The sequence below is a fragment of the Panthera onca genome, chromosome A3 (genome assembly GCF_046562875.1).
Source record: "Panthera onca isolate mPanOnc1 chromosome A3, mPanOnc1 haplotype 2, whole genome shotgun sequence".
NCBI lineage: Eukaryota > Metazoa > Chordata > Mammalia > Carnivora > Felidae > Panthera > Panthera onca.
In genome coordinates, this window is record NC_138341.1 from 58693730 (window position 1) to 58721278 (window position 27549).

The following is a 27549-nucleotide window of genomic DNA, read 5'->3' on the forward strand; positions in this document are numbered from 1 at the left end:
AAATCTGTAGCCAAGAATACTCTATCCAGCAAGGCTGTCATTCAGAATAGTAGAGGAGATAAAGAGTTTCCCAGACAAACAAAAACTAAAGGAGTTTGTGACCACTAATCCAGCCTTGCATAAAATATTAAAGGAGACTCTTTGAGTGGGAAGGAAAGACCAAAAGTGAAAAAGATTAAAAATGAACAGAAAAAATATCCAGAAATAATGTAAAATAAGTAATAAAATGGCAATAAATACGTATATATCAATAATTACCCTGAATGTAAATGAGCTAAATCCTCACAATCAAAAGACACAGAATGTCAGAATGGATAAGAAAAACAAAACAAAACCCATTAATATGTTGCCTATAAGAAATTCATTTTAGACCTAAAGACACCTGCAGATTGAAAATGAGGGGATGGAGGGGCATCTGGGTGGCTCAGTTGTTTGAGTTGGTTGAGCGTCCAACTCTTGATTTCAGCTCAGGTCGTGATCCCAGGGTTGTGGAATCAAGCCCTGCATTGGGCTCCACGCTGAGCATGGAGCCTGTTTAAGATTCTCTCTCTCCTTCTGACCCTCTCCCCTGCTCATGTGCACTCTCTCACTAAAATAAAAAATAAAATAAATAAAGGGGATGGAGAAACATTTATCATGCAAATGAAGGTTGAAAGAAAGCCAGAGTAGCCATACTTATATCAGACAAACTAGATTTTAAAACAAAGACTGTAACAAAAGATGAAGAAGGGCACTATATCATAATAAAGAGACCTATCCTGCAAGATTTAGCAATTGTAAATATTTATGCCCCCAAGTTAAGAGCACCCAAATATATAACACAATTAATAACAAACATAAAGGAACTCATTGAGAATAATACAATAATAGTAGGGGGGGGACTTTAACATCCCATATACATCAATGCACAGATAACCTAAAAAGAAAAACAACAAGGAACCAATGGCTTTCCTGCCCCCACAATGTTTATTTTTGAGAGAGAGCGTGTGCATGCGCATGAGTGGGCAAGGGGCACAGAGACAGAGAGAGAGAGCGAGCGAGCATGTGCATGAGTGGGCAAGGGGCACAGAGACAGAATCTGAAGCAGACTCCAGGCTCTGAGCTGTCAGCACAGAGCCCGATGCGGGGCTCAAACCCACAAACTGTGAGATCATGGCCTGAGCTGATGTCAGATACTTAACTGACTGGGCCACCCGGGCACACCGGAACCAATGGCTTTGAATGACACACTGTACCAGATGGACTTAACAGATATATTCAGAACATTTTATCCCAAAGCAGAATACACATTCTTTTCAAGTACACATGGGGCATTCTCCAGAATACATCATATACTAGGTCACAAATCAGGTCTCCACAATTATGAAAAGACTGAGACCATACCATGCATCTTTTCTGACTACAACACTATGAAGCTTGAAGTCAACAACAAGAAAATTTTGGAAAGACCACAAATACATGGAGGTTAAAGAACATCCTACTAAACAATGAATGGGTTAACTAGGAAATGGAAGAAATTTAAAAAAAATACATGGAGGGGCGCCTGGGTGGCTCAGTCGGCTGAGCGTCTGACTTCGGCTCAGGTCATGATCTCACGGTCTGTGAGTTCGAGCCCCATGTCGGGTTCTGTGCTGACAGCTCAGAGCCTGGAGCCTGCTTCAGATTCTGTGTCTCCCTCTCTCTCTGCCCCTCCCCTGCTCATGCTGTGTCTCTCTCTGTCAAAAATAAATAAACATTAAAAAAAAAACTAAAAAAAAAATACATGGAAACAAATGACAATGAAAACAAAGGTCCAAAACCTTTGAGATATGGCAAAAGAGAGAAAAATATAGCAATACAGGCCTACCTCAAGAAGCAACAAAGTCTCAAATAAACAACCTAACCTGGGGTGCCTGGGTGGCTCAGTTGGTTTAGCATACGACTTCAGCTCAGGTCATGATTTGAGCCCTGTGTCAGACTTTGCACTGATAGCACGGAGCCTAGAGCCTGTTTTGAGTTCTGTGTCTCCCTCTTTCCCTGCCCCTCCCTACTCACACTCTCTCTCTCTCTCAAAAATGAATAAACATTAAAAAAAAAAAAAAATTAACAACCTCAACTAGGCCTAACTGAGCTAGAAAAAGAAGGAAAACCTAAAGCCAGCAGGAGAAGGGACTAAAGAACAGAGTAGAAATAAATGATATAGAAACTAAAAACAACTACAAAACAGAATAGATCAATGAAACTAAGAGCTGGTTCTTTTAAAGAATAAAATTGATAAATCCCTTAGCCAGACATATAAAAAAGAAAATAGAAAGCACACATATAAATAAAATCACAAGTGAGAGAGGAGAAATAATAACACCAGAAATAAAAAGATTTATAAGAGAATATTATGAAAAATTATACACCAACAAATCGGACAATCTGGAAAGAATCAATAAATTCCTAGAAACATATGAAGTAGAAAGAAATAGAAAACTTGAACAGACTGATAACCAGCAAAGAAATGCAATCAGTAATCAAAATCTTCCAACAAATAAAAGTCCAGGGCCAGAGGGCTTCACAGAGGAATTCTATCAAACATTTAAAGAAGAGTTAATACCTGTTCTCTTCAAACTATTCCAAAAAATAGAAAAGGAAACAAAACTTCCAAACTTATTCTATGAGGCTAGCATTACCCTGATTCTAAAACCAGACAAAGACTCCACTATAAAAGAGAACTATAAGCCAGTGTCCCTGATGAACATGGATGCAAAAATTCTGAACCAAATATTAGCAAATCAAATCCAACAGTATGTTGAAGAATCATTCACCACAATCAAGTGTGAGTTATTCCTGGGCTGCAAGGGTACCAATATCATAAATCAATCAACATGATACATCACATTAATAAAAGAAAGGTTAAAAACCCTATGATCCTCTCAATGGATCCAGAAAAAGCATTTGACAAAGTACAACATCCATTCATGATAAAAACCCTCAGTGAAGTAGTTTTAGAGGGAACATACCTCAACATAATAAAGATCATATAAAAAACCCACAGTTAATACCATTGTCAATAAGGAAAAACTGAGAGCTTTTCCTCTATGGTCAGGAACAAGGCAGGGATGTCCACTATCACCACTGTTATTTAACAAACTACCAGGAATCCTAGCTTCAGCTATCAGACAACAAGAAGAAATTAAAAGCATCCAAATCAGCAAGGAGGAAGCCAAACTTTCATTATTTGCAGATGACATGATACTCTATGCAGAAAACCCAAAGACTTCACCAAAAAAATTGCCAGAACCAATACAGGAATTCACTAAAGTTTCAGGATGCAAAAATCAATGTATAGAATCTGTTGCATTTCTATACACCAAAAATGCAGCAGCAGAAAGAGAAATCAAGGAATTGATCCCATTTACAATTGTACCAAAAACCATAAGATACCTATGAATAAACCTAACAAAAGAGGTAAAAAAACCTGCACTATGAAAACTATAAAACACTGATGAAAGAAATTGAAGAAGGCACAAAGAAATGGAAAAATAGTCCATATTTATGGATTGAAAAAACAAATATTGTTAAAATGTCCATACTACCCAAAGCAATCTATACATTTAATGCAATTCCTATCAAAATACCACCAACATTTTTCACACAGCTAGAACAAACAATCCTAAAATTTGTATGGAACCACAAAAGACCCCAAATAGACAAAGCAATCTGGAAAAACAAAGGCAAAGCTGGAGGCATCACAATTCCAAACTTCAAGTTATATTACAAAGCTGTCAGGATCAAGACAATATGTTACCAGCACAAAAACAGACATATAGATCAATAGAACAGAGTAGAAAACCCAGAAATGAACCCACAACTATATGGTCAACTAATCTTCAGCAAAGCAGGAAAGAAGAGCCAATGGAAAAAAGTCTTCTTCAACAAATGGTGTTGGGGAAACTGGACAATAACATCCAAAAGAATGAAACTGGGCCACTTTCTTATATCATACACAAAAATAAATTCAAAATGGATGAAAGACCTAAATGTGAGACAGGAAACCATCAAAATCATACAGGAAAACACAGGCAGTAGCACCTTTCCTCAGTCTTAGCAAATTCCCTTCCCTGAGGCAAGGAAAACAAAAACAAAAATAAACTATCAGGATATCATTAAGATAAAAATCTGCACAAAGAAGTAAACAATTAACAAAAATAAAAGGCAATCTTTGGAATGAGAGAAGGTATTTGTAAATGACATGTGATAAAGCATTAGCATCCAAAATATATTAAGAACTTATCATACTCAACACCCAAAAAACCAAATAATTCAGTTAAAAAATGAGCAGAAGACATGAATGGACATTATTCCAAAGAAGACATAAAGATGGCTAACACACATGAAGAGATGCTCAACACCACTCATCATCAAAATTACAATGAACTATCACCTCACACAAGTCATAATGGCTAAAATTAACAACAAAGGAAACAACAGGTGTTGTGGAGGATGTGGAGAAAGGGGAACCCTTTTGCACTGTTGGTGGGAATGCAACCTAGTGCAGCCACTCTGGAAAATACTATGGAGGTTCCTCAAAAGGTTAAAAATAGAACTACCCTACAACCCAGCAATTGCATACTGGATATTTACCCAAAGGATACAAAAATACTGATTTAAATGGATATATGCACCCCAATGATTATGGCATTATCAACAATTGCCAAATTATGGAAAGAGTCCAAATGCCCGTTGATGAATAAACATGAGGTGGTGTATATACTTACAATGGAATATTCTCAGCCATCAAAAAGAATGAAATCTTACCATTTGCAACAATGTGCATGGAGCTACAGAGTATTGTGCTAAGCAAAATAAGTCAGAGAAAGACAAATACAATATGATTTCACTCATATGTGGAATTTAAGAAACAAAACAGATGAACATGGATAAAAAAACCCCAAAGAGGCAAACCAGAAAACTGAGGGTTACTGGAGGAGATAGGCGGTGGGATGGGTTAAATGGGTCATGGGTATTAAAGAGGGCACTTCTGATGAGCACTGGGTGTTGCATGTATGTGATGAATCACTAAATTCTAAACCTGAAACTAACAGTACACTACAGGTTAACTAACTGGAGTTTAAATAAAAACTTGGGGAACAAAAGTAATATATACAGATAGTAAAAGAAAAATTCAAACACTACAAACAGGTATGTATTCATCACTCGTTTATAGAAGTTAGCTGAAGTAATAAAAGTAGTAGTTAACCTTGTGGGTCATTTGGCCCATATCCTTATCAGCTAAAGTGGTAGCTTTCAAAGAACTTTCCACTTTAGCATGGATTAGAAAAGAGAAAGGTAGATGACCTTTGTTGAAAAGGAGTTGGGAAAAAGCTGGAGTTGGAAAAAAGTTCTAATAGAAGAGGTAAGAGGTCCAAAATCCAACCTAACCTGCTTATGTGACCGAACTGCTCATTACTAAAATCAAACTTGTATATTCCCTATAAGCCAACCCTCCTATAGTATGTGGACAAAAATTCTTTCAAAATAACCGTGATAATCCCAAATTCCCTAAAAAATGAAACTGAAGCCTCTTGACGTCATCCTGTTTATGCTGTGTATTAGCTTTAAACTCTGCAGTACTAAATAGCCAGTGATTAAAGAAGTATAGAGTACACTTCATTTATGTAATTCACATCATTGAAGCAGCCCTGGAAGAATGAAGGTGGGGAAGGGGGAAAAGGCCAGAGGCTATAAAAAGAAATCTTTATAGAAGATTAGACCGCAGGTGTGAGTGGGTGGATAAAGGCTAAGAGAAAGGCTAGCTGAGGGTGGAGCGAGGCCCACCTCTTCCTTGAGAGAAGTCTGAATGAAGGAAAAAATAATATTTTAGAAAGATACGTATTTGTTCAGCTTGTGTATTTAAGGGAAAAGGTAAAGTGGGAACCAGAGCCCTGCAAGGGTTTAAGAAGAAACATATTTTAAAGTGGCACAATGGACCTTCTGGGGATGATGGAAAAGTTCTAATTCTTGATTTTGGTGGTGCAAAAACCAAATGCATTTGGATGCATTTGCCAAAACTCATAACACGGAACAAGGGTATCATTTATTATATGTTAATTACCTCAATAAACCTGACATTCAAAGATAAAAGCCATTAACAGCTAAAATGCTGATTAACCTTATAAGGTTTGTTAATCAAAATTACAAAAAAAAACCCAAACAGAATAAGCACCTAATTTTAATCTATTTGGGTTATGTTTTACAATGTTGAAAACTCTGAACAAATTGTGTGAGGTAGTTGGTGAAGCATGGTTTTTAAAATCTGTTCCAATTTCCCACCATTAAGGTCTCTCTTAAATGCAAACTGCAGTTTCTGACATCTCGGCCAGTGAGCAGGTGCCAAAATGGCAGGTAAAGAGACTCAGCTCTAGACTTGGAAAAGTAGCCTTATCCACCATATGCTCCACAACCAGCAAACAAGCTACATGCTATAAGCCTATTATTTTTATACTACTACTATTCTCAAAGCCTTTTTTTCTCTTTATTTTTCCTCCCATAATCAGAGAAGTCTTGTCTCAAATTCACTCCAGGAGATCACCTTAACACCACGATGTCTTTCCTAAGCCCCCATGGGAGTTAGATGCTTCCGCAGCATCCTATGGACTGCTTATTGCAGTCTTCCGTAGTTAGCCATTTCTGGGTCCATCTCCTCCACAAACTTGAGGCCAAAATGCCAGAAGGAAGAATACTTATTTTTGTAGCCCCAACTAGTGACTGGCAGAGAGGAGGCCCATAAGAGTTCCTTGAATGAGATTCAAGAGAGTAGTTCTGCATTAAAAAGGGAGAGAAAGAGAAAGAGAACCTTTCATTAACCTTTACAGGTAATGAACCTCTTTGAGAATCTGATGAAAGGAAATCTAACCTGAAAAAATGTATATTTATACACAGTTTTACTTGTAGTTTCAAGAAATCTATGAAGGGCCTACAATCCCTAAAAAGACCTCCCAGGTTGAGATGCCTGGTACAGACCTTCCAGTCTCATCTTGACTACACAATGGGACAAGCACAGAGTCTGCTGTTCACATCTCATCTAAAATAAGGAAAAGGAATTAGAGTTGACCCTTAAATAATGTGAGAGGTTGGAGCAACAACCCCCCACGCAGTCAAAATCTACATATTAACTTCTGACTCTCCCAAAACTTAACTACTAATAGCCTAGTCTTTTTTTTTTTTTAATTTTTTTTTTTAACGTTTTATTTATTTTTGGGACAGAGAGAGACAGAGCATGAATGGGGGAGGGGCAGAGAGAGAGGGAGACACAGAATCAGAAGCAGGCTCCAGGCTCTGAGCCATCAGCCCAGAGCCCGACGCGGGGCTCGAACTCACGGACCGCGAGATTGTGACCTGAGCCGAAGTCGGAGGCTTAACCGACTGAGCCACTCAGGCGCCCCGAAATAATAGCCTAGTCTTAAATGGAAGCCTTACCAATAATGTAAACAGATTAACATATATTTTGTATATGTAATATATACTGTATTCTATCAAGAAAGTAAGTTAGAGAAAAGAATACCATAAGGAAGAGAAAATATATTTACAGTATTATAAAAAAAACCTCATGTATATCTGGATCCACACAGTTCAAACTCATGTTGTTCAAGGGTCAACTGTAGTAAAATATCCCCAAGGAATTAGCGGGCAGAAAGGATCATAGGTATGTTTGAGCCATCCATCTTGTTTTATATAAAAATTCTCCCAGAACCAATCTTGTAGGTTCAGGGCTATCACATAGTTAATAAGCGTAAATTCCCTTATAGTTAACCACAGTTGAAGATGTAAGATAGGAGAACCTCGCAGATCTATTTTTCTTATCTGATTATAAGACATAAAATGCCTACATAAAAGATAAATTTGGAGATTGTAATAAATAAAATCATCCATATTAGGTCTTGAAAAGCATGAGCCACGGTCCAAAAAGAATCTCTGTGGATAGGGACTGGGCAGGGGCAACGGCATGTTCAAGGAGTGCTACTACCATCTATACCTATGTTATGATTTTCCCAAGGAACTCAGGTCTGTGGGAGTGGATTGCCCTCTGCTCTACACACAAGGGTAGTAGTTAGAGACCCTGGTCCAACACTATTACCTCAAGTCTCTCAAAGCCAATCACGGAACTGACATTAAAGTGGCCACATATTTACCATTACTATTTCTGTAGAGAAATAAATTAAGTAACCAAAATGGAATTAAGGATCACAGGCCCAAGATCAGCCTCCTTAGTCCCATCCCCTTCCAGAAATTAAGGGCCCTGTATATAAAGGCATGTGAAGGAAGACAGTTCTGGGAAAAAATTAAAGACTGTTAATTTCATCGTGGAATCAAAAGGTAGAGAATTAGAGCTTTGGCAATATTTGCTAAATTAGTATAAATATATTTGCTTAGATTAGTAGTTCTATATATTACCATTTTAAAACTTTACATCAAGGAAAAGATGAGACTCTTTGGTAGCCAGCCAGCTATATCCTCACAGCCAGTTTCTTAAATGTCACTATTTCCTTTTGTGTGGAATGCTTTTTTATGTACTTATTTTGAGACAGAGAGAGAGAGAGAGAGAGAGAGAGAGAGAGAGAGAAGGCCAATAAGAGTTTCTTGAATGAGATTCAAGCATGAGTGAGCATGAGTGGAGGGAGGGAGAGAGAAGAGAAAGAATCTCAAGCAGGCTCTGTGCTGTCAGCACGAGCCCCATGCAGGGATCACTCTCAGGAACACCATGAAATCACGATCTGAGCCAAAATCAAGAGTTAGATGCTTAACCAACTGAACCACCCAGGCGTTCTGGCTTTTGTGTAGCACGTTTACATTCAAGATCTTTTTTATCTATGTACACACCCAAAACAAATCTCTAATGGCTATACCATTAGCTGACTGAAGTTGGAAAATTTTCACCCAACAGGGGATGCTCAAAGCAAACCATCCTGTGTCACATCATGTCAAATCCTTGACCAAACTGCCTCTAGTGAGTCTTTCAAAAAAAATATGTGCAAACATTAGTTGCACAATAGACTATGGTTCATCTTAAAAAAAAAAAAAAAAAAAAAAAAAACTGTATTTTTACTCTGCACACATACACTAACTTTCTCAGAATGCCTTACCATTTAAACACACACATTTTAGGGGCACCTGGGTGGCTCAGTCGGTTAAGCGTCCACCTTCGGCTCAGGTCACGATCTCACGGTCCGTGAGTTCGAGCCCCGCGTCGGGCTCTGGGCTGATGGCCCAGAGCCTGGAGCCTGCTTCCGATTCTGTGTCTCCCTCTCTCCCTGCCCCTCCCCGTTCATGCTCTGCCTCTATCTCAAAAATAAACGTTAAAAAAAAAAATTAAAAAAAAATACACACACACATTTTAATGTTTTGTACTGACAGACTAAGAAAAACTCTCAATTATTTTATGGGGCAAAACAAAAAATGTGAAGCTAAAATATCACATTATATGATATTCTTCATGCCAATTCTCTGCATTAAAAAAAAAAAAAAAAAAAAAAAAAGAGTTGACCCTATATAAATCTTCCCCATTCACGTAGAGACAAGAACAATGACAATCAAATCAAGACCTTGGTTCCTCTAAATGAAAAAGCCTTTTTTAGAGAACATTTTCACATAAATGAGAATGCACCTTAAACAGGTTTTAAGTTAGAGCTCAAAACAATCTGTCAGCTACAGTACTACCTTCTTGAGCAGACTCTGTATCTCCTTGTTTCTTTTATCTAATTCCCATCCCTCTACATCCAAAATATAAACTTAAACATTAAGTTTGTTCAGGAACAAGTCACTAACAGCCTCTCTAGAAAAGAATGAAATGGTCAAATGAAGTTGTACATGCTGACTGGTCCTTCCTTGCTCTAATCCAAAACATGTACTTTAATACAGTTTTTAAAAATTTATTAACGTAGCTAAGTATCAAGACATACCTCGATTACAACATTTATGTAGTTAACTTCCACAAAATTGGAACAAACATTATCCATACCATAACTCCATAAATTGAGTTTTTTTCTTTTAGCCAGAATTCAATAAAATATGGACTCAATAGGCTTTTCGAACAACATGTATGTGCAGAACAAACTCATGGTTACCAGAGGGGAGGGGGGATTGGCAAATTGGGGGAAAGGGAATGGGAAATACAGTCTTCCAGATATAGAATAAGTTACAGGAATAAAAGGTATGTACAGCACAGGGAATATATGCAATGCTATTGTAATAGTGCTGTATGGGGACAGATGGTAACACTTGTAGTGAGCAAAGCATAATGTATAAAATTATCAAGAATCATTATATTATACACCTGAAACTAATGTAACATTATGTGTCAACTACACTTAGACAACAACAAATTTTTTTACAAACGTATATGCTTACTGACAGAGGACAGAGTTAAGATGAAGTATTCAACACCAGAGTAAAACATAAAATTTCAATGCCTATAAGTATATCCTTCAATCTAGTATTTATACAAATATTTTTATTTAAAAAGTAATCATCTGAATGAAAAAGGCATTTAAATTCAGTTTTCTGAGGGCCAAAGAAGAAAAAAGTATACTAAAATGGGGTCAGCAAAATTTTTCCATAAAGGGCCAAGAAGGAAATAGGTTGGGTAGGCTACATGGTCTCAGTTCTAACTATTCAACTCTGCCATTGTCTCATGACAGTAGCTACAGGCTGTGTTCCAATAAAACTTTATTTATAAAACAAGGTGGCCAACTGGTAGTCTGCCAACTCCTATACAAAAACAGATATTCTATCATGACAATGTTTATGTGCACAGCTTTGATGCAAGGCTGATGTGAGACATGTTACTCTAAATGACTATTCTCCCACAATAATTTCTTTTTGGTTAGGAGGCTAAAGTATCACCTGCATTTAAAAAACAGAAACCAGAGGTGCCTGCGTGCTCAATTGGTTAAGTGTTCCACTCTTGATTTCAGCTCAGGCCATGATCTCAGTTTGTGGGATCGAGCCCCACATCAGGCTCCAGGCCAACAGCACGGAGCCTTCTTGGGATTCTCTCTCCCCCCCATTCTCTGCTCCTCCCCCACTCCTTCCCCCCACCAAAATAAATAAACTTAAAAAAAAAATCTAAAAAACAAAAACCTATGTGTGCTAAAAAAAGTTATGATTTGAGAGAAAAACTGATCTCTGTATAATCTCTATGACAAGAGACAGAAAATCTACAGGAAAGGGGGGAGGGAGGAAGGGAGCTGGAAGAATGTAGAGAAGCAAGGTGAACAATATTGTCCCATAATCTGTATTCTCATAATTATTTGCAAAAGTTTTTAACATTCAGAGTGTAACATTTGTGGCCTCAAGAAGCTCAGGACATAAAAGAACAAACTTATCTTTTGCCTCTGTACTCTGAAACCTTCAACATTAAGGGCAGATGGGATTATAACCATGTATTTTAAAAGATGCTCAAAACCTAGGCTTCAACATTTTTAATGAAGACTTACACTTTTATAAACAGAAAAGACTTCACAAAATAAAATTCTATCCAAAATTCTATTTTTTGTATTCTTTTTCTGTATCAACTCTGCATTCCTATCAGTAACTATGGCTTACTATGGGCACACAGTGTCTTGAAAGTATTTGTCAGAACCTTGTTGGGGATGGTAGTTCTGAACTGGAAAAATCCTTAGATGGTTCTGATTCCTCCCTCCCTTCCTTCCCCACCCTGCAATCCATATTCCAAGAAACCCTTCTTTATAGCACAATCTTCTCTCAAAATACACAAAGGCAGATTTCTCACTGACAAAGCAGAATCCTGAACCTTACAATATACTAAAAGTAATGAATCTGTGTGCCTTCCTACACGGTAGGCTCTATCATCAAAAGGTTAAGTTTGTGTAGAAAAAAAAAAAGTCCATGTATGCAAGCAAGAATTAACTACACCTTTATGCCCAGGTCCAGGTCTATGATTAATTAGAAAAATGAATTTACTTCAATAAGGAATAAACTTCTAGGCAAAATTATAGTTATTTAAACTTTAACAAGTTTAAGAACTAAAAAGCATGTTCCACATTCTGGAAATAAAAGCACTCCTAACCAGGAACTATATTTAAGATTTTCTCAAGAAAAAATCCAAGGGACTCCATTAGCTTAAGTCACCATAGATGGTATATAAATGTATGTGTACAGTTATGTTCCCATAAAACTTTACAAACATAGTCAATATAGAACTTTGCCTTCAGGCAGAACTTTGCCAAAACCCTGCTCAAAACAGCCTTGTTTTAAAACCAGTATTAATTAGATACTAGAAGACTGCAGACATTCAAGAGCTAAACTATCTACATACAATTGCTCCGCTCTATCAAGTTTCTTCTACCTGCCATGAAAAGTGCTACAAACAGTGAGATGTCAAAACTGCTGACAGGAAAGAGAAGAAAGGTCAATATGTTAACAAAACCTATTTCCTAGACAATCAACTGCATTTAGATCATTCATTCAACAAACATTTGTTTAGGACACATGGTTCCCTGGCCTTCAAGGTCTCTCAGGAAGACAACACATGCATACAAACAACTACTACTCATGCCAGCTAAGTGCTACATGATGGTAGAAGTAACTACTAGTATCTGAAAAATGCTTCATGGTTTAACATGTTTCCATATATGCTTCTTAATGAAGCCTCATAGCCCTGTAAAGTACATACGTCACTTGGTATTATTCTCATTTTACATAAACCTCCTAAGTAGTAAAACTAGGATTTGTACCTCTGACACTACTGCACTACACTTCTTCAGAGCAGCTTTATGCTAGGGGTCAATGACAGAGGTGGAGGCATTTGGACTGAGCCTCAAAGAATGAGCAGGATTTTGACAGGTGAAGAGACCAAAGTATTCCAAAGAAATGATATACACAGAAGTCTAGAAGCAGGGAAATACAACATGTGAAAAACAGGCAAGGGAAATATGGCTAAAGACGGGTTGAAAGCATGAGGAGAGCTTTAAGTAGGTGATTTAGCATCTGTACAAGACACTATAGGCTATCAGAAATCGGATGGTTTGGGAGAGAGAAGGAAGAAAAGAACATAAAGGAAGCTCTTACTATGTGTTTGGTACTTTGCAAAAGAATTGCCTCATATGCAGGGATTTTTAAGTTATGAGGTAGTGTTATAGGGAGATTAGACTTTCCTAAATCCTCTGCAGGACTGAAAAGATGGGACTAACAGAGGGGAAAGCAGTAGGCTATCTCTGTAGTTTTGGCATGAGGAACAGAGAATGTAAAGTGATGGTTCTTACAGGTCCCCCACAGTACCTCACCCCCAAATTTAAACCCAGGTCTTGAATTACCTTAAATTTTCATACATTTTATCTAAAACTTACCGAATCTTCTGGAGGTCTCTGGATTTTCCCCCAATCCACAGAAGGTCCCTTTTCTTGCAAAAATCGATGGAATAGCTTCCGAAATCCATCAAGGTCTTTTTTAGTGTGCTATGAAAATAGAAGTTCTTGTTACAATGAGCAGAATGCTTAATTTTAACATAGATATGTATTATACATTTAAAACACCTTTCAATTAAATTATTACACTATTAGAACATGGAGTACAGCAGAGACTTTTTTATGCCCCCAACTTAAAAGTGAAGAGGAAGAAAAGCTAATAGGAACCACACTTAAAGGAATATAAGCAAATAATCCCCAAATCTTCCAGCAGTTATATGTAAACTCAACACCATTTGGTCCATGGGAATTTCAATTGGTTCTCTACATTTATTTGCCAGTACTTTTTTTCTACTTCTTTTAAGTGAAAATTCACTTTCACTGAAAGAAAAAGGAACAAAACACAGTTAACCTCAAAACATTAAGTATGAACTGAAATTTGAAAATGAAAAGGATGATCTATTGATTTATAAACAGAAAAGTAAAAATACCTGTCTACACTGGGAAATCTCTACACAGCTGACAAAGTAGCATGGTTCTATTAGAACTGGCTCTCTGGAAAAAGGCATGCAGGTTGTATGGTTGATAATTCTAACTGAGTACTGTTACCCATTTTTTTACCCAACGATACTAGAACACAAAAAAAATAATTTTTTGTTCTGATTCTTTAGACTTTAGAAACTTCCTAGAATTAAAAAAAAAAGACAATGGTTTAACAATGGGAAAATGTTGAAAATCCTTAATTGTTAAGCAATCCTACTTTTTTTAATGCTATTATATTTTGTGCTTATTTCAGGCTGGATGATCAACAGCAGCAATAACAACTCAGCATGTAGATGGATGGAAGCAAGAAACACTGCAGAGTCCTTACCTCAAACTCATGTGATGGCGCTGTGGTAAGTATTTTTTCTAGTTCCTTCTTCACAGATAATTCTAGCTCTTGTCGAATGACTTCTTGGAACTGAGAAGCACCATCCTGAGACATGGCTTTGCTAAGATCTTAAAAATATAAAATCGCCAACAGAAAAAAAATCAGACAGCCATTCAAATAGCTGGTAAGCTATAACTGATTTATTTTTAGTTTATCAGAACATGAAAAGGGTTCACTCCTTTAGTCCCATTATCCTCTCGAAGGATATCAGTAGTGTCAACTAATTAGAGCTATATAATCACATGGCCTCAAATTTGTTACATCTACCTGCATTACTAGTATATCTGAGACACTAATAAATGCTTTTGGGAAGATGGGGCAGGTGGGAATAAAAGGATTAATCTTCATTTGGGCATTTAGTTCTATCTCTACTAATGTTTCCCTCTTAGCCATCAAAGCTGGAGAAAAATGAGAGGTGGAATAATGTTAATAAAGGTATGTTTTATGGTACATGCTCTTATGGAACTGCTGCCAGATAAAAGAACCGAAAGGGCTTAGCAATTTCACAGAAGCAAAAAAAAAAAAAAAAAAAAAGGTTCCCTTCCAGTCCAGCTGAAAAAAATTAAGGAATTCTTTCCATTTTAGAAGTGAAGCCCTCCAGTTTTCACATTCCTTATTAAAGAAAAACCCGTTGAGAGATACTGGCAATTCCCAGGTGCCTCTATGTGTCTGGCATCAAAATTTTCACTTAAAAGGAGAACACAGAGCTCCCTGCCCACTTATTGCCCTCAGTTTTAGCCTAGACTCTTCAGTGCTTATCTGTGTCAGACAATACTATCAGGGCTTTTGGCATAGATGGCCATCTCTGGCCACAGACGGATCTCACTACAGGTGACTCACTAAAGGTAACAGAAATGCCTGATGGATGTAAACAAGTAAAAACAGAAAAATATGCAACAAGAAAACATCCCAAGCCTAAGCACCTTGGGAGAAATATGCCAACACAAGTTGTTTTACATGCTCAGCTATCTAATTATCTTGTCTTTTACTTATGAAATAAGGAACAGTCAGACTACTGTTCGTATCACCTTTTCTCTTCAATATGTAACTCAAACTTATTTTATAAATGTAGTTTTGAAGCTTATGTTCAAACATTTTGTTTGATAACTAGTTCTACAAATGGTGATTAATTTACCAGAATCATTTCAGTGAAACTAAAAATACTCACACATACCATAAATTCTTTTATTTGTTATCTGGGCAGAAGAAAACATTTATTCACACAGAATTAAAGCCAACATAACCAATAAGATACTTGTGAGAGCAGAAATTAGTAAATTATGTAACTCCTGAAGCAATTTATTTAATGTAGACAGCTTCTCCTCCTAAATACCTACAAATGTTAACAAATGAGATATTTAACATTGCTCTTCAAAAACTTTTTAAAATACATTTCCTGTAATATTAAAATCCAAGGGAGGGGAAAAACAAGGAAATTAGGTGAGAACACACAATCTAATCCTAAAATAGCTGTTTTCTAACTGTGGGTTTTTTTTTTTTTTTTTTTGAGAGAGAGAGAGAGAGAGAATGAGCAGGGGAGGGGCAGTGAGAGAGGGAGACAGAGAATCCCAAGCAGGCTCCCTGCTGTCAGTGCAGAGCCCCCGACGCCCATGAACTGCAAGATCATGACCTGAGTCAAAATCAAGAAGTCAGACGCTTAACCAACCGAGCCACCCCGACACTCCTAACTATGCTCTTTTCCTAGGCATAAACCACAACACAACTAAGTTTATGGACTCCAGTAAAACTTTAAAGTGACCCAAATAGTGGTTCATAAATAACTTCTTTGTGAGCTAAGAAACACACATGTGTGTTTCATAAACAACCTAAATGTATGTTTCCACTAGTAAGTAGCAACTTGATTATCATCTGTTCACAGCTCCTAACAATGGATGAGTAGGTTTACATAACTATGATAGGTAACTAAAAAACTCCTGTAGAACATTTTAAACTAGAGTTAGTGTGACGTCAACTATACACATTCACCTCTTGGTTGACTTAATTGCAATTTAAAATTTATCACAGGTTAAGTATCCCCCAACCCTGCTGCCCCAGCAGTTAAATGAGTTATCCAAGGTTACAGAACCAGCATACCTGGGATATCTCTCCCACAATCTTTAAGCCAACTCCCATGTTAATGTTTAAGAAATAATTTGCAAGAAAATTCTACTAAACATAAGCATAAAACCTCTAAATTAAGGAACACATGAATTCTTTGATTCTGTGTCACTGATGGATTAAAATAGATCAAGAAATTTATAAGGATTTTTAAAATAAGGGTTTTTTTGTTGGACTCAAAGGCAGCTAACAACAGACTTGCTGCTTTGTTGCTGAAGTTATATCCTGAAAGCCAGTATTCAGTCACATTCCTAAAAAATTAGTGATGGAAACATTTAACCTATATTCTAGGCAAATGCCAAAATGAGATAATTATAAGTGTAACCGTAAAGTTCAAAAATAATTATTAATAGCTGTTTGAGATTTGTCTACATGAGAACAGGAAAACCAAACAAAACACCAAACAAAAAACCCCACCAAACTTTGGAGACTCCCTCTACAGAACAACAGCCTATCAATCTACATGATTTAAGGCCAAAACACACAGAACCCATGTCACTATCCTCCCTATGAAGCCAAGGTAAGAAAGGTTGGCTGAAAGACATTTAATAGTACATGTGATCTTTGCCAGGTGCAGCAGGTCCAAACTTAAGATATGGATTCAAAAAAAACCCAGATTCAAACTCAAATTGTAACAAATGTCTGTAAGAGTTATTCCTCCCTATTCTTCCATTTCTTTGATATAGCACCAAACACAAAGAACAATTTGTATTCCCTCCAGTCACTCTACAGATATGAACAGCTTACACAACAAAAGAATATTCTAAGGAGGCTATCACCTCTTCCACCCTGTTCCACTGCGTTTCCAACACCATCCTCTGGGCAGTGCTACCAATGAAGTTTTGTTTTTTAGTGACTAAAGAATAAAGAAGGACTTGGGAATGCAAGCTGGTGCAGCCACTCTGGAAAACAGTATGGAGGTTCCTCAAAAAACTAAAAATAGAACTACCCTATGACCCACTAATTGCACTACTAGGCATTTACCCACAGGATACAGGTGTGCTATTTCAAAGGGACACGTGCACCCCCATGTTTATAGCAGCACTATCAACAATAGCCAAAGTATGGAAAGAGCCCAAATGTCCATCGATGGATGAATGGATAAAGAAGATGTGGTATATATACAATGGAGTATTACTCGGCAATCAAAAAGAATGAAATCTTGCCATTTGCAACTACGTGGATAGAACTGGAGGGTACGATGCTAAGTGAAATTAGTCACAGAAAGACAAAAATCATATGACTGCACTCATATGAGGACTTTAAGAGACAAAACAGATGAACATAAGGGAAGGGAAACAAAAATAATATAAAAACAGGGATGGGGACAAAACAGAAGAGACTCATAAATAGGGAGAACAAACTGAGGGTTACCGGAGGGGTGGTGGGAGGGGGGAAGGGCTAAATGGTAAGGGGCACTAAGGAATCTACTCCTGAAATCACTGTTGCACTATATGCTAATTTGGATGTAAATTAAAAAATAATAATAGGGGCGCCTGGGTGGTTCAGTCGGGTAAGCGTCTGACTTCGGCTCAGGTCGTGATCTCGTGGTTCGTGGGTTCAAGCCCCGTGTCAGGCTCTGTGCTGACAGCTCAGAACCTGGAGCTGCTTCAGATTCTGTGTCTCCCTCTCTCTCTGCCCCTCCCCTTCTTGCACTCTGTCTCTCTCTCTCAAAAATAAACAAACATTAAAATAAATAAATACATTTAAAAAAATAAAAAAAGAATAAAGAAGGACTTTTAAGGATTAAAGAATATGCAAGAATAAGGACACATGCTTAATCAAGAAGAGTATCTACCTTAAAGACATGACACAGATCGGGAGACACATAGCTAGAAACCATTTCTCTTTGCAGTGACTTCCTTATCTATCCTGAATTTTTTAAGAAAGGTCTGGAATTTGGGGTAGGAAAAGAAGTACAGACCTTAAAAGCTTTCTTGGACTTCTCAGGTTACACTTCCAGCAATGATAGTTGTATTTCTAATTGAAAGTCAATTAAAGAATCCTCTGAATAATGCAAGATTTCTAACCTCCCAAATGTTTTATCCCTCCTTACTTTCTAGCAATAGAAAATGGATCATCCTCAACGTTAGAGAGTGGATTAGGAACCAAACATTTCATTACGATGGTGATAACTCAAAACATTTTTAGAGAGGAGAGGGAGAATTTAATCTACCCTCAACATTTTACAGATGAGGAAACTGCGGCTGAAATAGTTAAATGAGTTATCCAAAGTTACAGAACCAGCTAATGGTGGAGGTCAGAAGCAAAGCCCCATCCCACCACAATGAGGCAGAACATCCTGCTCATTTTTTCCTCCTACTCTGACTCTCTTTAATCCCTGGCACAAAATTCATAAGTACTCTCCTCCAAAAGCATTTCTATCAGAATGTCTTCTTATACCCAGTGGAACTGACAGGAAACTCGTCTCCACATGGGCTTACTAGAATGGTCCTGGTTGATTTAATTATAATTTAGTCAATTTGGGATATAACAGGCAGTAACTATTTTTTTTTAAGAAGTTTTCCTGCCACCTCAATTTCCTAATTCTTCCTTGTTCACAAGAATTAAAATTTCAACATCATGGACTTTCCCCTATCCAACTGGAGCAAAAAAAAAAAAAAAAAAAAAGGGAGTGGGGGAAGAGGAAAGCAATAGAATCAAGAGGTAGGAGACATTCAATCTAACATTTATTTTCATTTAATTCAGGTATTTCATTTCATCCATTTCATCAACTAAGAGGTATACATAATACCCTTCCCTGACATCCTGATACTGGCACAAACAAAACAACTTCACGTTCTAAAGGAGAAAGCCAGCTTCACAATGCACAGGCCACGGAAAGGGTATAGAAAGAATACCAAGAGCAACAAAGAGGTTAGGAGCTCTCCCCAGGCCACCTCCCACCCACTACTCATTAGCTCTATCAGTCCCAACCTTCCTTGGAAACTCATATTGAGAGGAACCCAAAGTCAGAGAATTAGAGAGCTCACTTAATCTTTAACCTGGAAATGGCTTGCAATCCACGTATAGTAGTTCCCCCTCATCTATGGGGGCTGTGTTCCAAGACTCCCAGTGGATGACCTAAACCACAGATAATACCAAACTCTATATTTACTATGTTTTTTCTTATACATACATAGCTATGATAAAGTTTAATTTACAAATTAGGCACAATAGGAGATTAACAATAAAAAGATAACTATAGTATAATAGTTATGAGAATGCGGTCTCAAAATATTGTAATGTACTCAGCCTTCTTGTGATGCTGTGAGAAAATAAAATGCCTAAATGATGAGATGAAGCGAGGTGAATGATGTAGGCACTGTGATATAGTATTAGGCTACGGCAGGCATGTCTCGTTTTATTGCACTTTGCTCTTCTTGCACTTTGCAGATATTGCATTCATTTTTGTTCTTCTTTCCCCCCAAAGCTGAAGGTCTGTGGTAACCCTGAATTGAGCAAGTATATCAACACCATTTTTACAACAGCATTTACTCACTTTGTGTCTCTGTGTCACATTTTGGTAATCTTGCAATATTTCAAATTTTTTCATTATTGTTATATTTGTTATGGTTATCTGTGACCAGTGATTATGACTCGCTGAAAGCTTAGATGATGATTAGCATTTTTTAGCAATAAAAAATTTTTAATTAAGGTACATACACTTAGACATAATGCTATTACATGCTTAATAGCTTATATTATAGTATAAATATAACTTCTAAATGTGCTAGGAAACAAACAAAAAAATACTCATTTGACTCCCTTTATTGCAATATTTGCTTAATACTGTGGTCTAGAACCAAACCTGAAGTATCTCTGGGGTATGGCAGTATTGACCTTCTGACAATATGTCAGGAGGAGGAACATCTGCTTCTAGACCTCAGTTGACTGCATGTGAGTGAAACGGTGGATAATGGGGGCTACTGTCAGTATAGAACTCCCAAGAATGTATTGGCAACTGTAAATATAACCATGGATGAAACTAAAGACATATATTGACTAGATTTATGACCAATTAAAGCTAATCATCCTCTTTTGGGCTCTCATTGCAGTCCTTAAACTCAGTTATTTGTGAGTATTCCTCCTAGAAAATCTTTTCTTGTTTGAATTCCATTACTCAATATTACTCTGTATCTTTTCCACCTCTGTGACCAGGCCTCAGTTTCCCTAACTGGCTCTTTCTTCTCCTACTCCCTGGGTTTCCTTAAGATTCTGTCCCCAGACCACTTTTTCCCTTCAATAGTACCCTTACCAGTATCCCAGTATCCTTATTGATAACTCCCAAATATATGCCTCGTATCCTCATCTTTTTTCCTGAGCTCCAGACTCACCTTCCCTACAGCCTTCTAGACCTTTCCCACCTGGATACCAGGGCTGGATACCTCACACTGAACACGTCCAAATTGTCTAAACTAAACTCACCTCCCTGCCCCCCAATATATGAACATTGTCCCACTCAGTCCTAGATGACCTAGAAACCTCACTCACAGAAGGCTCTTCCCTCCTTTCCCCTCACATTACATCCAATCCGATACTATACACTTCAGTTGCCACAATTCTCCTTCATCGCTTTCCATTCCCACTGCTGCTACCTTAATTTTCCTCTCATTTTCAATCTCCTGGTCATGACAACAACAGTTTTCAAACCAGTCTGCCCATTTGTCACTTTAATCTGGTGGTACCAGGCAGAATGGATTGGTCTCCCTAAGCTGCAACCCCAATCATATCACTTCTCTTCTTCATTGATGGGATTTGCATTTGATGGGAAATAAATACAAATTCCTTAGCCAGACATGTTTTAATAGCCAAGCTGAAGTAACTTTTTGAGTAGACAACGCTAATGAAAGTGCTAGAGCAGAACATCTAAAGGTTGCAATTTCTTAATTCATTTGTGATATCTCAATAGAGCTTCTAAAACTTTAATGTGTACACAAATTACCTGAAGGGCTTGTTAAAACAGATTCCTGGGCAAGCTCCTGGGATCCTGACTCTGGGAGTAGGTATGGTGTAGGAAGAATATGCATTTCTAATAAGTGAATGCTACCTGTATTGCTTTGAGTAGCTCTGATATAGATTATACTCCATTTTTCTTAATACATTTATAGCAGCCATACACATCATTCTTCTCTCCACACCCATGCTGTTCTGTCACCTATTGTCTGCCCCAAGGCCAGATGCTTCAGAGACAGCACGGGGCCCAGACTGGTCTAAAGCCTTCCCAGAGATTGGTTTAAGCATGAAACATAATATGATTCTGACCAGTGAGCCATAGGGTATAGTTTGCCAAAAGACTTAAGAGAAAGGTGCTCTTCACTGAAAAAAGAGACACATGGAAAGAAATAGAACCTTTTCCTCCCCTGTACATGTGTCCACCACTTACCTCCTGTTTCTTCTGCCATTTAGTGACCTTAAGGGAAGCTGACCCAAGAATGAGAAAGATAGGCTTAAGAAAGCAGAGGAGAGGGGAGCCTGGGGGGCTGAGTCGGCTAACTGTCCGACTCTCGGTTTCAGATCAGGTCATGATCTCACAGTTTCATGGATTTCAGCCTGTATCAGGATCTGCGCTCGTGGCACAAAGCCTGATTGGGATTCTCCCTCTCCCTCTCTCTGCCCCTGCCCCATTTGCACTGTCCCTGTCTCTCTTAAAGAAAATAAAATAAAAAACTTAAAATATTAAAAAAAGCAAGCAAGCAGAGAAGGAAGGAAAGATTGATGCAGTCTCTATACTCAATTAGCCAACTCTGGAACATGCTACTTCAGAATTCATGTGATAGAAGTCCCTCATTTTTTTAAGACAAAAGTTGGTATTTTCTGCTCCATGAAATTAACAGCAAACTAATTATTATAAGATTGTTCCAAAACATACATCTCAAGTGTCATTCAACATATTTAGAGGAAGGTAGGCAAAAATGAGGAAGAAAAAATTAGAAATTAGTGGCTCAGCATGAATTCCCAAATCATAAAAATCATAACCTCCAGGAAACCTCCCTGATACTTAACCCCGCCCCCCCCAAAGGTTTAAACTCTGCAATTGAGTAGCTTCTGCTATTTTGGGGGTGGCATTCTGTGTTCTTGGTGGTAGCTTCTGAATATTCAAAAAGGCCTTCCTTTCAATAACTCCTTTAATGTGGAGGTTTTAATCACTCCTACCTCTGTATTATATCAAACACTCCTTAAATTTTAATTCTTTGCTTAGATGCCTGTCTGCAACACTTTAAGGGCACTAGCCATATTATGTTATTAAAAACATTTTTTTCCCAACACCTGACTCAGCACCTGACACAGCGCAGGCACCTGACAATGTGGAAATAGAGATCAAAACTCATATTCTCATATTAGTGAACCTGAGCAACCACTAATATATACCACTTGTCAGAGTTCAGTTTAAATGTAATCTCCTCCTAGAAATCTTTCTAAACTAAGCATGGCTACCCACTACATGCTCACATGGTAGATTCTTCTACCTCTCCTTTATACCATCGTGCTTTTTAAAATTTATTCAATGTCTCCCTTACCCAACCGGTTATAATCTCTGTAAGAATGTACCATGTCTATTTTGTTCAGGCTGTATTCCCTGCTGTTAGTTCAGAGCCCAAGGCAGGGCTCGATCCCACAAATCATGAGGTCATGACCTGGGGCGAAATCAAGAGTCCAACACTTAAGTGACTGAGCCACCTAGGCTCCCCTTCACTAACTTTAGAGATTAAATAAAATTGGGCAATTTATATATTTAGATTTAGCTTAATGTAGGAAAAATATAACCCATGTCATTCAATCATAAGAAAACTCAATCAGTTGATTTTGCATGATCTTTTAGTATTAAATTCAATGTTATTTCAGATTGCAAACTATAGGACTATTTACATTTACATAGATTTTTAAATGACCCAGTTCTATATACATATGATGCTTAATAAATGCTTTTTTGATATAAAATAAAAGGTACCAGTCTTCTGAGAACTGTTCTAGCACTGAATATGCAGACCTACTTGCTAATCAAAATTTTTGCTAATCATGCACTGCTTACTTAAAAAATTATTTGTAACTATTAGAATTTACACATAAACCAGATTTCTCATTAATAATTGACATTAACTCTGCTCTCATACAAGAGTAGCTCTTAAAATCTTAAGGGAAAAAAATAAAATATCATTTCCAAAAAACAGAACTTTCAGAAGAGATGTGTCAACTAGTTAAATAATATCACCTTGCATTAAGTTGAACAGATATAAGAAGGCCATGTCAAGGGGCCTAGAACACTAATTTGCTGAGTGGAGGAAAAAGAAATACAACATCAAATCCTCATCATTAATCCTCATCATCAAGCACAAAAAATGATTTGGCAGGCTGGTCCTGTAATTTGATAGATGTGTATTTAGTTAAAACTTCTAAGCTTGTTAAAGCTTTAAGGTCAGTGAGTCCTATTCCCTTATCTTTGAGATGAAACAGGGCCTCAGAGATGCTGAATTGCCTAAGGACACAGTAGCACTGCCAAGCTGGAATTCAAACCCTGGAGCCCTGCTTCTCCTTCCTGGAGGAAGGTCTTCCCTTTCTTGGTTACAGTGCATTTACTTGGTTTGTCATCTCCAGGTGGAAGCCTGAATTAAAACATGCAAAAATCCAACTATGTCTATAACGTGAGGTTATTGGGGGGGTTAAAATTATATAACAGAATAAGCATCCTTTTATGCTCTTCACCTTTTCCCTCTATACTGTTTGTTTTCTGGGGAATGAAAAATCGAAGTTTTTTATGCACTCTCTAAATATTTTATTACGAGGCCAAGCATTTTATCATTGGCATAAGTGAATCTAAGACAGTGCATAGGACTGTGTTATTCCATTTTCCTGCACTCTTTGAAGTTTTAAAATTCTAGGAAGGGTTTAAACATAAATGAAACATCACATCATGCTTTGCCAGGACAGCAACTAGAGGAAAGCAAACTCAAAACACCTTGTCTGCAGGCTTTTGTGGCCAAGGAGCAATGGAGCTACTATTAAAGGAAATATCCCCTAGAACAGTATTTTTTACTTTGGTGACTAATAATTCCAAAGTGGACTAAGCATAATGTGACTATTTTATGTACAAGAATACAGTGAATATTTTTTAAAAGATACAAGTGAAATCACAGAAAAACAGGGAACTCTCTTGATTTACACAGGAAAAATTAATATCTAGAAATATTTTGGAAAACGAAATATTTTTTTGTTCATGTAAGTTAACTTAGACAACATAGCCAATTTCTCCACAGTTCTCAAAAACAACCCTTAATTGTCAAAATGATTTGGGGCACAATCAATTTCATTTGGCAATGACTGAGAGAAATAAACAATGGGACTGTTGGCAGAGAAAAAAACTGAGGCTTAAACAATTACTTTGCAACAAACTAAAGGGGATGCCTGCATCACCAACAGAAAACTGGGAAATAGCTTTCAAATGGAGTATTATCCCCTTTCCCCCACTTAAAGCCCAATTAAACACATAGCTTAATTTTCTTTTGATAGCTCAGCAAGCCAACTTTGAAAGAATTCAGTAAGTTATTCATAGAAAGATGCATGCCTGGTAGAAGAATTTTAGAGATCTAAGACACATGGTTTTAATTAATTGTCATTGTGCCTGTAACAATCCATCAAATCACCCAAGATGAAGATGTCCACAATTCAAACACTATTTACACCAAGTTCAAAATTTGATAGTTTAGAAAATATAGGCTGTGTCAAAAGGACACCAGTCTTTAGAAAAAGTCAAGCTTCTAAAGAGATTCCAAGCAATCAAAATGGTGGTAAGTGAATCATAATACTTCCTCATTCACTAAATCCCAAACCCTCAGAGGCTCTCCGCCCCTAAATTTTATTCTAATAATTCTGGGATTTTCTCCACTGGCATAAATTCTGGATATCAAGAAAAATCACATTATGGAAAGTTAGTACAGTTAACTCTTAATTACTTGTTTTTTTATATATAATCCACAGTGTAACTTTGAAATATTTGTTTATATTAACTTTTTAAAAATGGATATATCTGACTTTCTGAGAACTCCTAATACCTGCACTTAGGCATAAAAGTTCCAAATACAATTTGGTGGAAAATAAAAAACTACAGTATATTATTTCTTTTATCAGGAACATTTTCATTATTGGGCCAACTAATGTTATTAAGTATCCTAGTATTAAGTCTCCCATTATTTTAAAGTTACTACAATTCATAAAATTACAACTTTCTACGAAAAAAAAAAATCACACACACAGAAGGGTCTCTATGAAGCAATATTACAAGAAAACACCTACTATCCAAAATTAACATTTTAGAGTAATTTCCTTTTAAAGTTATTTTTCAATTTATCTTCAGAATATTAAGATGGCACTTCTGAGAAGTGTACCAGTTAATATTTCTTATTTCTCTAACGTTCCCTATCAATTTCTTTTTTCAGTAGGCTTTCACAAATTAAAACCATCCATCTTACTGGAAGAAAGACCTAGTTATCAATAACAAAGGGAATTTAACCACAGAGATTACAAAGTCCGTGGTGGAAAACAAAGTTTTCGTCAGCTCAACTCTTTATTCTGAGTTTCTTTTAATTTTCCACTTAGAACTGTGATTCTGAATGTAACTAAGTCCCCTCTCTTTCTAGCAACATAATGAATCCTAAGCCGCATCTTTAAAAAATGAGGAGTGGTCTTTAGTCACTACTTTGTCCCCTCTACTACTGCCTCAAATCCATGTCACAATCCCCTTGGGCTAAAAACATCCTAGTCCTCTAAATAATCAGCAATAAGCTAAATTTAGTTTGAGGATTTGAGAAGAAACAGGCCAAGGCCCAACCTCCACAACCAGGCCCCACACTGCATCTCATCCGTATATTCATCTGAGACCCCTCCGGTTAAAATTAGCTCAGCTAATCCTCCCTGGCTAGCTGCCATCTACCAAGCAGGAATCATAAAAATAAAGTCATAAAGAGAGAATTCCAACAAATGGGAAAGTCGATAGGCCTCAAATGTTTTTTAAGTGACACACAGATACTCAAATGGCTTCCCCTGAAATATAAGAAAGCACCTCAATTTATGAATATTAAAGGCCATTTTTACATAATTTAGATAATGGCCTATTAAAAACAGTTCAAAAAAGTTCCTTTAATATTACAGTATAAGCACATAACATGTCCTTAGCAGGCTAGATAACAATAGTTCTTGAACCATTTATAAATTCCAAATCATGTAGAGAGATTATCCTATAACTCTTAGAACTTTTAAAAAAGCTTAATCCCAAATGACACTTACTGACAAACCTGGCAAAAAGTCACAGCTGCTGAGGACCCCTAGCACCTCCGACTATTATGCAGAGTCCCTTCTCAACTCCGCTAGTACTCACATTTATTTAGAGTAACTGGGGGCCCTGCAACAACCCCTGGGGTGGAGAAAACCAGCAAATGGGAAGTAATTTTCGGGCAGGCAGAAGGTGACCTGAGGGCAGAACACAACAGCTAGGGAATTAGGGCTATCTTCAGGAAAGGAGAGTCTTCCTATAAGAAAGATACTTAAGTGCCAGAGGAACACAGACTTGAGAGATGGCCAAATAAAGTTGAACCTTCTTTCAGCCAAGGAGTGTATACTGAGAATACTCTTGCCTAAGCATTTTCATTAACTGAACATTTCTACCTAATGACAGGTCAAAGTGCTTGAGAATGGAGATGCCCAGCCTTCCTGCAAAGCACGTTGCCTAGATCTGGGAGAAGAAATTCAAGCCAAGTATAGAAACCCCAAGTCCTGACCAGGCATTCAAAAACCCGTGTACACAACACGCAGTTATAATACCTAGATGTTCTGAATTTCAAGTGCCCACTATAAGGGATACACATGTAAACGCTCAAAATATTTTTGTTGACTCTACTGAAACAAAAACTGTCATCAACTATGTATTCATATCACAATTCAAACTTCTCCTCTCCCACTCCTGCACTTTTTTTTTTTTTTTTTTTTTTTTAAATAGATCAACTCCCAAGTCCTGGGGACCTAAACACCAAACTTAGAATAGGAAAATAAAGAACAGTGATACCTGCTTTGTCTCTGTTCATTGCTGTTGATGACATAAGGCTCTATTTATAGTGG

General features: G+C 37.2%; 2 protein-coding genes across 4 annotated transcripts in view; one reads left to right on the forward strand and one right to left on the reverse strand.

The window, feature by feature from the left end:
• Nucleotides 1-14275, forward strand: part of VPS54 (VPS54 subunit of GARP complex) — a 195152-nt gene extending 180877 nt beyond the window's left edge. The window contains exon 26 of the mRNA XM_078444560.2: nucleotides 14188-14275. Within this exon, the coding sequence (XP_078300686.1) occupies nucleotides 14188-14212 (25 nt within the window). The 3' untranslated portion in view covers nucleotides 14213-14275. The remainder of the gene's footprint in view (nucleotides 1-14187) is intronic.
• Nucleotides 1-27549, reverse strand: part of UGP2 (UDP-glucose pyrophosphorylase 2) — a 64245-nt gene that overhangs the window by 32985 nt on the left and 3711 nt on the right. For all 3 annotated transcript variants that reach the window (XM_060604632.2, XM_060604623.3, XM_060604619.2), the window contains exons 2-3: nucleotides 14263-14390; nucleotides 13335-13442 (exon numbers count right to left, since the gene is read on the reverse strand). In XM_060604632.2, the coding sequence (XP_060460615.1) occupies nucleotides 13335-13442; nucleotides 14263-14376 (222 nt within the window). In that variant the 5' untranslated portion in view covers nucleotides 14377-14390. The remainder of the gene's footprint in view (nucleotides 1-13334; nucleotides 13443-14262; nucleotides 14391-27549) is intronic.